The 14,357-nt window shown below is 37.8% G+C and overlaps 1 protein-coding gene across 1 annotated transcript in view; it reads right to left on the bottom strand.

Annotated features, from left to right (window-relative positions):
* Positions 1-14,357, bottom strand: part of DNAH3 (dynein axonemal heavy chain 3) — a 71,844-nt gene that overhangs the window by 7,127 nt on the left and 50,360 nt on the right. The window contains exons 44-56 of the mRNA XM_026116250.2: positions 14,172-14,351; positions 12,994-13,117; positions 12,744-12,900; positions 11,652-11,795; positions 10,336-11,002; positions 10,079-10,244; positions 9,504-9,720; positions 8,459-8,641; positions 7,339-7,537; positions 4,260-6,401; positions 3,165-3,390; positions 2,581-2,825; positions 985-1,101 (exon numbers count right to left, since the gene is read on the bottom strand). Of these exons, the coding sequence (XP_025972035.2) occupies positions 985-1,101; positions 2,581-2,825; positions 3,165-3,390; positions 4,260-6,401; positions 7,339-7,537; positions 8,459-8,641; positions 9,504-9,720; positions 10,079-10,244; positions 10,336-11,002; positions 11,652-11,795; positions 12,744-12,900; positions 12,994-13,117; positions 14,172-14,351 (4,767 nt within the window). The remainder of the gene's footprint in view (positions 1-984; positions 1,102-2,580; positions 2,826-3,164; positions 3,391-4,259; positions 6,402-7,338; positions 7,538-8,458; positions 8,642-9,503; positions 9,721-10,078; positions 10,245-10,335; positions 11,003-11,651; positions 11,796-12,743; positions 12,901-12,993; positions 13,118-14,171; positions 14,352-14,357) is intronic.

The following is a 14,357-nucleotide window of genomic DNA, read 5'->3' as shown; positions in this document are numbered from 1 at the left end:
CATTAATTCAACAGAAATTAGGCGCTTTAATACTTTTGGGAATATGGACCTAATTTGTGTGTCTTTGTAGTGAAAGGTATAAGGAACACTCTGAGCTGGCCTGGGAAACTGCTTCTCATGCCATAGGGAAAAATGTCACATTTCAAATGGCAGCTTGTTTGCTTTAAATTCTCTTAGTAAGAACTTTTCAGGACGGCCAACTTTCAAAATCTGAACAGTGCTGTATAACTGCTCCTTGTCTCGTTCCTTTCATGTAACCTCAAACCTGATTATGTATGTACACAGTAGAAAAGAAGGGATTACCAATAGGCAGAAGCACTGTACAGAGATTTAAGTAATGGGCAAGCAATGAGGGGAGATTTGTCCCTTGACCAAGATAGAGGAAATAAACAGCACTGATATGAAGTGCAGTAAACAGATAAAAGTTCACAGTTCATTATTTTTTCTCCTTAATCCTGACCCCCCAAATTATTTTTTATAAAGCTAAACATAATATTTGATAGATCAAAAATTGGGAATCATCTTTATAAGCATGAGAAAGAAGGTGCCAATAACTAGCCACCCTTCTGAAGAATGAGAACTAAACAGCCACAGCAACCAAGAAATATCTTACTGGTTATTTACACAGGTGAACACCTACTGCTTTAACCTGATGAGGATTATCACATCCTCCAGTAAACTGCCAATGCTTACTCCATCAGGATCTGACGTATTGATCAGCTAAGGTGAAATAGAGGCCACCGATGTTTTTATTTGACAAACGTGAAAGAAAAACCAGGTGGTTTGCTGGACCATTAGTAACTCTTCCAGCTATATATGTGAAGAGTGTCATCAGATCTGAGGGCTTGGGATCCAACTTGTCTGTATGTGAAAGGCCAAGAAAGTAAACCTGAATGGAATCCACTATATCTGTCAAGCATTTATCAGTTTATCACTGTATCAGCACAGCAAGTCAACCCATGTTAGCAAGTGCGACATCTATACCTGTTAGATATGTCAGAGCTTCAAATGGGATTTCTTCATATTCATTCAGAAACATCTGTATCTGTCGCATACTGATTCTGAGGTCAGATTCATTGAACTCATATGGAATATTCCACCCTGTTCAATTCGGAAACGATACATCAGCAATGGTGCATTGTACTGATAACCATGCTCAGGAAATGTTGATAGTATTAGACTTCTGCTACAGAAGAGAAGATAACAGCTGCCAGACAATACCTAGATGAAGCCATGGCATTTAGCTGGCTGTGTACTGCACAAATGAGAAATATGACTCCATAACAACTTTTTATCCCAAGGCACAATTGCCATCATTCCATATAATTAAAAATGAACCCACAAACACAGACATTTTGGCATCACTCACTCCTGAACCACTGTCTTTACCTGGAGTAAAATACAGACCTGCTTGTGACTTTATGCTGATCTGCAGCTCTTTGGAGATGACAAGAACAGGCATTTTAATTGATTAATTTCAATTTTTACCAATCTGCCCATCTATTATGCTGTTTGTCTATAACATTCAGAGTAACAGTAAAATAACAATTAACCAGGAGCGTACTCCAGATAAGAGAATCCTTCAGAAAACCGACACCCCTAGCACAAACTAACAAATAGGTCTACTCCGGCCGCTAGACAGCCGCTCACTTGAAGCAGTAGTTGTTGCTTTTGCAAATGACCTCTTTGTGATTTACAAAAGTCATCATTTTATTTTAAAGCAACAAATGATTATCTTCCTTCTGGCAGTCTCGTGCTTATTTAAACAGGTGTCTATTAAAATAGAGACAGCAGTTGTCATTCAAAAGATAACACTTCCCCGCAGTTACTATTATCATGAAGGCAGAGACCGGTCAGAATGCAAAGTGGAGAACTGCACGTACACCAACACAACGTGCAAGTTTTACATAGTTATAAAAATATTAATAGTTGTATATATTTCTACATTTTATGAAAAACATCAGAGTTCTATACTGTTTTCTAAATATGCCTTGGTCTTCTAAGATTATATATTAAATTTAATAAAAACTTAATCACAAATGTTACTGATACATAACTTATCTTTTCATTGTTGTGTTATGTCAATACACTGCAACTACATGAATTTCAGTCTCACACCACGTAAACATATGCACTAGCTTTTCTAAAACAAAAGTACACACATAAATAACAAAAACGTTACTGAAGAAGGTGCATCTTTAATGCTGAAATTTTAAATAGAACTGCTTTTGATGAATAAATTACGGTAGTCGGTGAGAACCACAATAATAAACTAATAATAATCTACTAAGTTACAATTTAATGTAAATAGTGTATGCTACATTTGCTTGGAAAACTGCACTTTCTAGTCCTCACCCAGATTAATACTTTAAGCAGCTTCAGTAGCAGCTTTGCCTGATTAAGAATCCATGCAGTTAACAGCTTTTAAAAACTTGATTCTGTTCTGTGGAATACAGACTTTACTTTTGTATGGCTGTATTCTTGTGATGGCAATATTACCTTCCCACAAAGAAGGTGTAAAAATGCATTTTAAAACTCCTAATCCATTTGAGACAATGTTCAGAATAATCTAAACCTTACCCAATGGGCCAAAGTTTCTCCTTTCCTGCACAAGAGCATGGAAAAAGCAAAGGCCAAAAAGCATTTTTTGCCACATTTCTGGCTTCTGGCAACTGCTAAAGAACACAGGGTCAGAGATGGGGTCATTAAGATATGATCGAAGGAGGTTTGCTCTAACCCCTTTTGGAGGTTCATTTGTCATTTTGATGCCATTCTGGAGGATACTAACAGGAAACTTTTCTGATGGATAGCTGGTTAACCACAATCTGAAAAGAATAAAAAAGCACATCATCATCATCAAAAAATTATCGGTATTGACAAATCCTCAGTATTGATCTGCAGAAGACTGAGTTTTATTACTTGTTTAACTGCAATGTTTAGATAACATCTAAATTTGTTCTAAAATGCAAGCATAAAGTAGATGATATTGAACAGGTAGAAAAGATGGCATCATGATTAGGTATCTATTTTTTTACTGCACATTAAACAACATAAATGTTACTCTTAGTTGCTCATACAAAAGACGTACGTTTTATTTCTTTTTACTAGTGTCTCCAGCAAACAAGAAATACTCATAGAAAAGACCAAAATACTAAAACTCCTACCTGAATTTATCATTGGTATTCTCGGGCACTATAACCTCCTCACAGATTTTTTCCAAAGCAGGCATCCAGCTGGTTGCAAGATGGCAGTTTTGTAACACTACCCAGGTTCCATCAGCAATAGCCTGATAAATCATATTTGCTGCTATTGGGCCCTGGCCCTGTCCGAGCGAAATAGTTTGAATGCTTGTGCCTCCCATGCCAAGATCATCAGCAAATTTTAACAAACCTGTGATGGCAAGTTTCACACATGTGAAGAAAGACACAGAAGTCAATGTATAGTTTACTCAAACAATAAAAACAACAATCCAAAAGTAGTATCAAATGCTGTATCAGTCACTGTGTTCCTTAGGCACTTGCTAAAATTTAGATGTATAAAGCAAAACAGAAAGAGATACTAGCCAGGTTAAATGCCTGACCTCCCCTTCAGTCCTGACTGCTCATTCCCAGGCTTCATTACAGCTCTCTCCTCTCTGTTCTCCTGGTACAATTGTTTATAGGGTTAGTTGTAAACTGGAACTTTAGGTCTGGGTTAAAAATAAACCTCCAGCTTTGCCATCAAAGCCAGCACCTCCTGGAAATACATTCTTACAGTGTGCTTGCATATTACAATTCTTCTGGCAGAAAAACAGGTTTAAAAATAATCTGGGTGGTTATGTTTTAAAATACATTTAACAGAAGTGTTTTAAAGTGTGGTCATACACACCATTTCATCAGCAACCGAGAGAGAGGAAACTTTCTGGAGGAGGGGCTGCAAGAACACTAGGGCCAGTCCCCGAAACCCACTGGCATAATTGTTACGCAAGCATGAATTAGAATCTGGCCTGGATGTGAAAATCTGTTAGATCCCTGGAGAGCTGCTCAGAGATCTAGCCATTTCATCACCAGCACGTTCACACCCCCCTCCAGCAATTTTACTATCATTTCATACATATGGAGTGATGCAAATGTTTGAAATAGAAGTTAATACCATCATTGTTGTATTGTACTATAAAGATCAAATGAAGGGGCCTGTACTTTATCATAAGTTTAGTCATGCTCAATGTCATTTAATCAGATAAAAAAAAGATTTTTTTTTTTTTTTAATACCAGTCTCACCTGCCATAGGATCAGCACCTGGTGACAATACAAAAATCAAAGGGGCACAGCAACTGGAATCATTGTAACTTCCTCCCAGATCAAAAGTAGGTGGTTCGATAAATGTTCTTCCCATATTTTCTATAATGAACACCCGCACTGCTGGAACAATCTTGTCGGGTCTCAAACATCTGAGAATAACCAGGCGATCTAACCCCATTAATGTGTTCCACACATCTGGGAAAGCTTCTTCATGGGGTCTTACAGAGTCATATATTAGCTGCCACTTGGAAACATTCTCTCTTACGTGTTCCATTAGTCCCTGAAGGTTTGTCAGACAAGATGCACGTACTAGCTCAGCCCATGATTTGTCGGATAGCCATTCTGGAGCTGGATTGGGGTGAGGATTATCAAGAGCAACACCTCCTGTCAGTAGGAAACGCCAAACCTCATCATCTATTTGGTCTTTTCCCTTCATAATCCCTACTGTCAGGAGGAAGGAGAATAACAGTTTATCTTTCTCAAACAGTGAACGACAGACATTATTATAAATGCTTATTGTGAAATGCTCAATTATATTTTTAATTCTCTCTTCCAGGTCGTCACTCTTCTTGCTATTAGCAATAGATTGAACATATAAGTTAATGAACCAAATCAACGAATACTGATACATAGGTTCAATGTTTGCCAGATCAGAGATGCAGAAGAAGACAATAGCTGAATGAATAGCAACTGGTTTATACCCCATTCGAGTAGAATCTATTTGCATTTCAGTTACAGAAGCAATTTCTTGCTTTTCAGAGATTTCTTCAGATAACTCTTTGGATGAAGACAAAATATTAATTGCTGTTTCATCTTCTAAGATGTTTCCTTCTGACTTTGAAAGGACCTCCAGGATTTTATCTTCTATTTCCTTTAATTGTTTCTTGTTGGCTGCACTTTCTATAATCAGTTTATTTTTCTTTTCTTCTAGCTCAGGCTTTTCCTTTGCAGCTATAATTCCAAGAAGTTGATCCTGAAGACCCAGAGGTGTAATCATGAAGTTGAGTAGACAAACTTTCACAGCCACTTCAGGAAGATAATGAGGATTTCTTAAACGGGTTGTTATGTAAAACCTGAAATCTCTTGAATATTCAATTGTATTTTCTCCTAACCTCATGTATTCTACTCCTTGTTGTTTGAATGTTAGCTTTAATAAAATGGGTTCTAAAAAAGCATCTAGTTCTTCACCAATATTTTCTAGCAAGACTGGTGTTCCAAGCTGAATAGCATTTTCTAATGTCCTCACATAATTTGTGTCAGATAATTTGATAACTGAGAGTCTGTTATTCTTCTCCATATTTTTTACCCACTTGTTAGCTTGCCTTTGAGGATCTATCATTAAAGCCCATCTTCTTGAGTTAGAAACAATTAAGCCATTGTCAATGGAAAAAGAATCAATTGGCAATCCAGCAATTTGCCATGCACGAATTTTGACTGGGTCCCCTAGTGTATTACTTAAGCTAAAATCACTGGAGCATGGTATGTTCTTCTCATTGCACAGAACTTGCCATTGCTTTTGACATTCTAGGCGATAATCAACACTGAAGGCTCCCAAATACGCAACTGTTCCTGAAGATAACAATACATCTCCTGTAAGGTCTATATACCTGATCCCTAACAATCGTGCAGCTTCTGTCCACCTATCTTTCTCTCCACCAAGACCGCTAATTAGCTGTTCAGCTCTCACAAGCTTTTCTGAACAGATTTCAATATTATTTTCTAATTCGCTCTTCCGGTCATTCATGCTTTCCAACTCATCATTCAAAGCCTGGAGGTGATCAACTACCTCCTTGAGTTCTGCTCGTTTTGTTTTTAGCTTCCTCATTTGAATGTTCAGTAATCCTTCTGCCTCTCTCAAACGTTCACGCTTTGGGGCAACCACTTTTGCAACACGATCGTATACCTCCATGGCTCGCACCCACTTGCATAGTCCTTCACAGGCAGATGATACATTTTTTATGACAGCTGGCTGAAAATCTGGATGACCAATAAACCTCTCTCTAATTCTCTTCATTATGGCAGGAGGAATATTATCCTTGTCATATGTCTTCAAGCTCTCAAGGAATTTCAGATCCCCAAGAATTTTTCTAGAGGGTCCCCAGTAGTCTTCCAACATTTTACCTATATTGCACATAATGTTAAAATCAGGCTTAAATCATGAATGTTCAAACTGAAAAAATACTTGAAACATAATACGAAGAATTAATATCTGTGATTTTGCAACAGAATTTTACTATACAACCACTGTTAAATAGTTCAAGAAAATCCTCACCTTCAGAAATTCAGACAGGAACATTAGCACCATTAATCTATGTCACACTGGAAACTAGTATGCATATCTATTAATTACATATTAATTCTAAATCAATCAAAAGCAAAATAAGGGAAACAAATTACTATACACTCATTCTTACCTGAGTTTATTAAATAAATCAGTAATTGTGTAAAGGAGTTTCTTGCTAATCTAGGTAGGACGCTTTTGGACGAAAGATACAATTATAGAAGTCTTACTTCAATTATTAACGGTTAAAATGTAGGGAAATGAGGTAGAAGAAAAGTGGAAGAAACAAGTCCCTTTCCTTCCCTACATCATAAATCCTGTTCAATTCTATAATACCACCACAATCAGCACAGAAAGAGCTGGTTGGAGTAATTATCTACGGCCAGGGACAGCCAGGATTCTGTCTCCCAACATATGAGACAGTGTTTGGAACAGGAATTAGAATGCAAAATACAGGTGAATGGTGCACAGCACATCTCAAGCTCCTGGAGTTCCTCCAGGCAATGCAAAGCTCAGGACGGGTAAAAGTAAGTTGAAGAAGTGACTTTGTGCCCACTAGGAACATACTACAAAGCCTGTGTTACTGTGCCAAGCAAGTCTAATATGTTACAATGGCAAAATAAGCTCTTAGCTATACAATGTTAATATAAGTCATTGCTAGCAAAAATTCACTTTTGGTGCACGTGGCTGCATCCGCACTAGAAGCACTTCACTGGTACAACACAGCAGCACCCCAAGAATTCCTAGGGCAGGGATAACACAAATACCCATCATTACCACTGCCACTTGGATCAGGCTTTCTCTCTGGTTTCATTCCCTTCATGACACAGATACTCTCCATGACAAGCTTAACAGGACCCGGTGGATTCTGCATGGATTTCACGAGAGAGATGTCTGAAGGATTCAGGGTATCAAGAGCTGCAAGTGCTGCCTCCAAAGCTGGCATGGCCTCAGCAAGCTCTCCTTCACATTCATCCTGTAAAGACATCACGCAGAAGAGTGTAACCCTTCACACAATACCAGACCCACAAGCTGACTACTCCACTCTCAGAAATTCCCACACGGCATCAGTGAACCTTCTGTGCTTGTAAGTACCCAATAAAAAGACTCTTCACAACACTGGGCTTCTTGTGCAGACAAACTACTTTCACAATCTGTCTGAGTGGTTTAAAGAGGGAGGGCCTGTAGAGAAATGCAGTAACTTCCATTAGATGAACTGATAGCTGAGAAGTCAGACAAGTTATCAAACTCAAAGTCCCTTCTGGTTTGACAAGGAACAGTAAAATACATGTTAGAAACAATTGCTCCTAGTTAAATCTTACAGTGCTAAACAAGAAGAAACATGTATTGTATAGCTTAAATCCTTTATCATGCACTTGTTGCTCTTACAACAGAAGACAACAATTACGACAGACTCAGCAATTACATATCGCTGGCATTCCCAACTAGTCACAAAAATATTGAGGAATCCTGAACCTTCTGACAGGAAACTTTGTGCTACAGACATCTGCCTGCAGCCACATCTCCTAAGTGCTATGCCAAGTTACCTCACCTAAGTCTGAATCAGCTGTCTCAGGGCCTGGAAACAGTATCACCCCATTACTCAGCCTAATCAGATCTGCTGAGAAGGGGAATATATTAGTACAGAAACAGCCGCTACACAGCTTTTGGGATCTGAACTAGCCTAGTGAGATTTAGTAAGGGAAACCATGGTCTACTGCAAGATACGGTCATACCTCAAACAGCCCAAATTTACCTTGTTTATATTAGGAACATCTCTTGCAACTTTGATACTTTAGGAGCTTGGATCAGCCCATTAACACATCATCACAACTCCCATTTACTTGGAAAGAAGTTGGAACACACTGCTTTGCAGGATTACGCCCTTGTAAACTACCTTAATAGCTTTAGCAACAGCTGCAGCTTCATTAGCCTCTTTTTCATCTGCAGACACTAGTTCCTTCTTTGCGTCTACTGCAACTGTTTCCTTTTCAATCTGGATCATCATTTTCTCTGTTTCTGCAGAAGTTCGTATCAGTTCAGGCTGAAGGGCAGTCAGTTCTTTCTGCATCTCTACAACCTGACCAGCATAACAGGAAATCAAAAAGAAGTACTTGGAAGCGTTGTGTATATTTCTCCTTGATGTCTCAGGAAGAAAGATCAGAAGATACTATATTAACACAATCTAAAAAGGGACATTTGATCTAAAATAAGTATTAAAATAGTGCTCTAGCCCATTTTTACTAAGAGCTGTTTCACATAACCAAATAGAATTTTTAAAAAGTGATTCATTGTTTTTTTTTTCCTCACAGTAAGTTTTAGTTTATGGAACCTAAAATATTCCTTTCTTATGCAGGTGCAGAACAAATCCAGAAGAAACTAGGAATGGAGCACAGAGCTAGAGACAGCACCAGCTTCAAATGGGATGTTCTTCATCAGGCAAGTGTCTGGCAGCCCTTTTACTTTGTATGTTGGAAGGATCCGTCCCTGGACACATGGGTTGAGAAAGGAGAGGTTTCACAGGGGATCTGAGCAGTTTCCTACTGGGAATCTACACAGGAATTAATTTTTGTTACCATCTTACAATCTTCAGTTTCTCCCCTATTTTGAAAAGGGTAATAGGTACTAGGATGCTGAGCCATAGATTCTCCATATAAGGATTTGAGAAAACAACTAAATTTGTCATTTTTTTTCCTTCTGCTTTTGGTGAGTACCGTCAATTTCTTTTAGCTATTAAATGCTATGATCCAAAGTTACATACCACAGTTTCTTAACATGGCTAATTTTTCCTGGTGGCTTTCTGAAGAAAATTATTAATAGTACGAAGAATATATTGAAGAAAGAATACAGCTTATATTTAATTAGCTTTAATTAGTTTATATAGATGCCCTGTACTAAAGCATTTATATCCCATGCATTCAGTGTTTTTAGCTTAAACTTACTTGTGAAGATGCAAAGTCAAGTTTTTGAAGTCCCATAAGATAACGGTTTCTCATCATGTCAACTTCTTGCCTTTTGCTATGCAGTAGAGCCTTAAAGGTAAGAATCAATTCTAGATAAGAAGTTGGTGTTACGTAGTTGTGTCTTCGCAAGGTACTGTAATAGCTGATGGAAAGCTCTCTCACACTTTCTTGGAAATACTTGCACATTGACACAACCCTAGAGAAAATGTATCCACATTATTATGTAAATACAGTCTGTCGTTATATCAATTACGAGGAAACTACTCTAAGTCTATGAAATTATATGAGTGTTAGTAAAGGCAGAATTGTTTTTTTCCCCATTACAAAAATATTTTGGACAAAACCCTGCTTTCACCGAGTGGCCTGATTTTCAGAAACATCAGATATGTATAGCTAGATATCTTTGACTCCAACTGAAGTCAAAGAGTTGACTTAGCTTGGCCCATTTATGAGGACAATTTGCCCATTTATAAGGACAGTTTGCCGATTATGCGTGTTTGATAAAGGGGAGGTAACCCTCTGCTTCATAGATTTCTTGAGATATAAACTCATACCCTTTTCTAATTTCATCTTCGAGTTCAACATCCTCTAAAAACTTGTTAGCAACCATTTCTAAAGCATCTGTCGGCCAGGTTTGGAACCAATCAATGGTGCAGCAGTTTATCAGCGAAGGGAACATGCGTAATCGATTCCTGAATGCATTTCCAATAGGGCTCATTGCTAGAAAAAAAAAAATCAGAGTTGTTACCTAAGTTTGCTTGCAGTTAGGAAGCAACAAAAATTACCCTAAGAAATAACACACCATACAGACCTAAGACAATATGCAAATTTTTCTTCACCCTTTCAATAAAGAAATTGTACATAGCAAGGGGAGTGGCTTCAATTTTCCTGTTCTCTGTCCTTGCTGCACCTTGCATTTTCTCTACAATTTCAGCCTTCTCATCAGCTGCAAAGATATTAGGCACATCACCGGTATTTAAAAGCATGTTGATGTCTTCTACAAATGCTTCATCCTTTATTTGATTATCACAGAACAAGAAGGACACATTCTTGTTAGCAACGCCAGCTTTCAGAAGGACTCGTTTAATATCGTCTTTCCATTCATTTATTCCATAGGATTTTGTAATTTCAATTTGAAAGAGGTCAAAGGTATTCATGTAGGTGGCCAGCTTGGTAGCACTTTGTCGGCCACTCCCACCAATTCCCACCAGCAAGAGATGCCCATTGTCCTGCTTCAATACCCTGCATATCCTTGAGATATGCTCAATAGCAAATTTGAACATGACCAAGGACATTGGTGCTTTGCTGACATTGTTGTACTCCTCAAGGTAGTATTCCATCATGGTTGTCAGTTGCTTTAAGTTTGTGATTTCATCATACACTTTTACATTACTGTCCGGCTTTAAATAGTCTCCAAAGAACAGGCTGCGAATATTATCATCAGAGATCTTGCCAGTAGGTGAGAGATGACTCAGTACCTACAGAAAAGATAAGAATCAACAGATAATTCAGACTATTATAGAATTATTTTCCTTCAAGTAATAACCATCCTTATCCACCTAGTAATAATACTGTGGGAAGCACTCTTTTACAGATATTCTTGTTACTACCTTTGTCTAAAAAAAAAAAAAACAAAACAAAAAAAACCAAAAAAACAAAAACACTAAAACACCTAAATGGGGTAATATACTGTAGGCTGACATGCAAGTTTCCACCTGTGCATATCTCCCAGAGTGATTTTGCTGTCAAATATAGGACAAATTCCCCAAAGGCTTCTCACAAAGTACCCACTACTCCCATGGGCTCTTTCAAATCCTAAGTTAAGCAAGAACACAGATAAATATTGTGCAAGACACTTATTCCAGATAGTCCTCTGCACCTACACAGAATCCTTTTGAAGTCATGAGTCATTCCTATGTGCAATAACTTGTACTAACTTGCCTAAGAGTATGCATAATACATCATATAAATAGATGCCCATCTAAACTTTGCAAATGCATTGATGGAAATCATTCAAATGTGTCCAATACTAATGCAGTCTCAAATACTCACGCAGTCTCAAATGTCTAAATATTTCTGAAAATATGTCAGTCTCATTCTCGTGCCCAGCACATTACCCCAAAATACCTTATCAATGCTCTGCTTGAAGCTATTTGATGTTGTCTCTTTTACCATCTGAAAGAACATCTTTCTGTCCTCCTGATCAACCAAGCGATCATAGAAAACTCGGTAAACCTCATGAATCCAAAGTCTGATCAGCTTATCTCCATCCTGAAAATGTAAACACAAGAAAATGGGTAAATTTAGCTCAGGCAGAATTTGTCTGAAAACAAAAGGATGAAAATGTCCATCTGGACCCAGATATATCTTGTACTAAACTCAGTGGGAACCTTTCAGCTTCAAGCCATTCAGCACATGGCTCAGCATCTGCTAAGCTAACAGGCCTGCTCCCTTAATGACCATCTTATCTTTCCTGACAATACAATCTGGGACTCTAATGTCAAAGCATTTTTCTCTACCGTATCAACCTCTCCCCAACATAAACAATAAATCTTTCTATGGGATGGACAATGCGCTGTAATCCTAGCCTTGCTCAAACTCGGTTGCTGGCTAAAATGCCCCCTGAATAGCTTGTAGCCATTTAGTTCTGTTTCTGCACCAGAAACATTCCCCCTGATAGAAGTAAATCTTTTAATACTTCTTTAAACTGCCATTTTAGTGTAAACAGATGAAAAAAATAGAAGGATGAAAGTCATACACATCTGTCAGCATTTATTTCTGGTTTGAGATGACAGCCAGAAGCATTTCTGGGCTACATTATTCAGTCTTCTTCACTGATTCCCATTCATAAAAGAGAGGAAATACATCTTTTTCTCACGTTTTTTTCTTTCATATATTTAGTTTTCAAATGCAAGAGATGGGACTGTCTAACTTGATGCACAGGCCTTAACACATGGACCTCGGGCTTCTTGGGCTTTTAGGCCCAATTGTAACACATATAAACAATATTAATGAAAATGACAGCTGTCCACTTCAGTCACAGACAGACAAAAAGTACACAGCAAGGTATTCAAGAGCTATCCTGATTTTTATAACATGTAAATATATTGAAATAATAGTTTGTGTATTTTATGAGGTGTTTGTTTACTAATATTATACTGATAATTTTAATTTGTCCATTGCTCTTTCTTACAGGAACATAATTAAAAAGGAGCTTACTTGCAAGTGAGTGTGTGGACAGAGCAACACTCCTTTAATAACCCGGGAAAAATCCCGTAGATTAAAGACATAATGGGATTTGGAAGGAGTTGGGAGAAAATTCTCAACTGCCATTTTATAAATTGCCATTGTAGCATGGACCATCATCTTGCTCAGCCTTAAAAGGGAAAAAGAGATACAATTATGAGATCTGCAGATAAATTACAGGAGAAAATATGACAAAAGTGTTACTGGAAATGTGTCATATTACCTCAGAAACACAGACTCAAAGCCTTTGCTAAAGTGCCAGTCAGCAATTGCAGTAAAAATCTTGGCTAATATGTCATCATCAAAAGAACATATAGATACAATATTCAAATGTCGTGTGAAGCGTCCTATAACACACAGAAAAAGATGCAGAAAGATCTAGGAGTGTCCAAGCTTTTTTCCACCTTACAGCTAGCATTTGTCTAGGATTGACTCTCACAAGAGGTGAACACAAACAACATTTGAATCAGGCTCCAGCTCCAGGATTTTGTTGCTGGCAAATTTCTGCACCAGCAGGGATACAAAAGGAATATAAAGTCGTTCATATTTTGTGTCAGTATTTCTCTTAGAAGAACTTCTGTTTTTAATATGGAAGACGTGAATCTCCATTATGTTAAGGCAGTTACTACACAAATTTAAATTTCAGTTCACATTAGCCCAGGTGGTTATGATATGGCACAGTAAAACTTCACAAAAGAACTACCTTGTTCTCAGTTTCAATTTACAAAATCCAGTCTATACACTAGCAAATTTTACAACTTTAGCTGTATCAGAATAGTTATTGTAATACAGCCTCCTCAAAGCACAGTTATAGAGTGTTTATATAAAGCAAAATAAGTTATACTAGCATGAAGTGCCTTATAACAGCATAGCTCTTACTACATTAGGGCTTTACTGACATAACTTTTACATTAAAAAGTATCACCTCCCTTATGCTGATATGACAGGAATCAAGGACTTGCAGGGAACAAGCTACCCCTGCAGTAAGTACAGACAGCCCAGCTTAGCAGCAGGAGATCCAGGTTCAGACAAGAACTGACATGACAGCCAGACAGACCTAGCAAGAAGATGTGTTCCCTTCCCTTCCCAAAGGATAGAAAATGGAAAAAGTGTCCAATTTTTCAAAGGTTAGTATTATTTTCATCATTTGTTTCTAAGGTTGATTAAACTCACCCTAAATAAAGGTACAGATTTAAACTTGAACATATAGACTTCTGTTTGGAGTGACCCAGATAGCGAATGTATTTGTAAGTTTACAAGTGACAGATAAAGGTAGAATTTGTCATCAGCAAAACCAAACCCACCTCTTAACTTCAGTCACTTAGATAACTACTTGCCATCGTGATGTATTTTTCTCTCATGCTTATATATGCTTTGTACTATACTTTATAGATTTCCCACCTGTAATATCATTCCTGCCTCCCCCAGGTGGGCCCATGGCTGAAACAAGCAGGACATCTATGATATTAATCTTGGACGTATCTTTCTTGTCATACCAGTGACCATGATCAATCCACTGTCTGAGAAGTTCAATAGGTGGCTGGGCTCCATACACTTCCTTTGCAGGCATGTTTAGGTCATCTGCAC

Source organism: Dromaius novaehollandiae, chromosome 14, assembly GCF_036370855.1.
Source record: "Dromaius novaehollandiae isolate bDroNov1 chromosome 14, bDroNov1.hap1, whole genome shotgun sequence".
NCBI classification, from domain to species: Eukaryota; Metazoa; Chordata; class Aves; order Casuariiformes; family Dromaiidae; genus Dromaius; species Dromaius novaehollandiae.
Note: the sequence above shows the minus strand (reverse complement) of the source record. Positions and strands in the feature narration are given on the sequence as shown.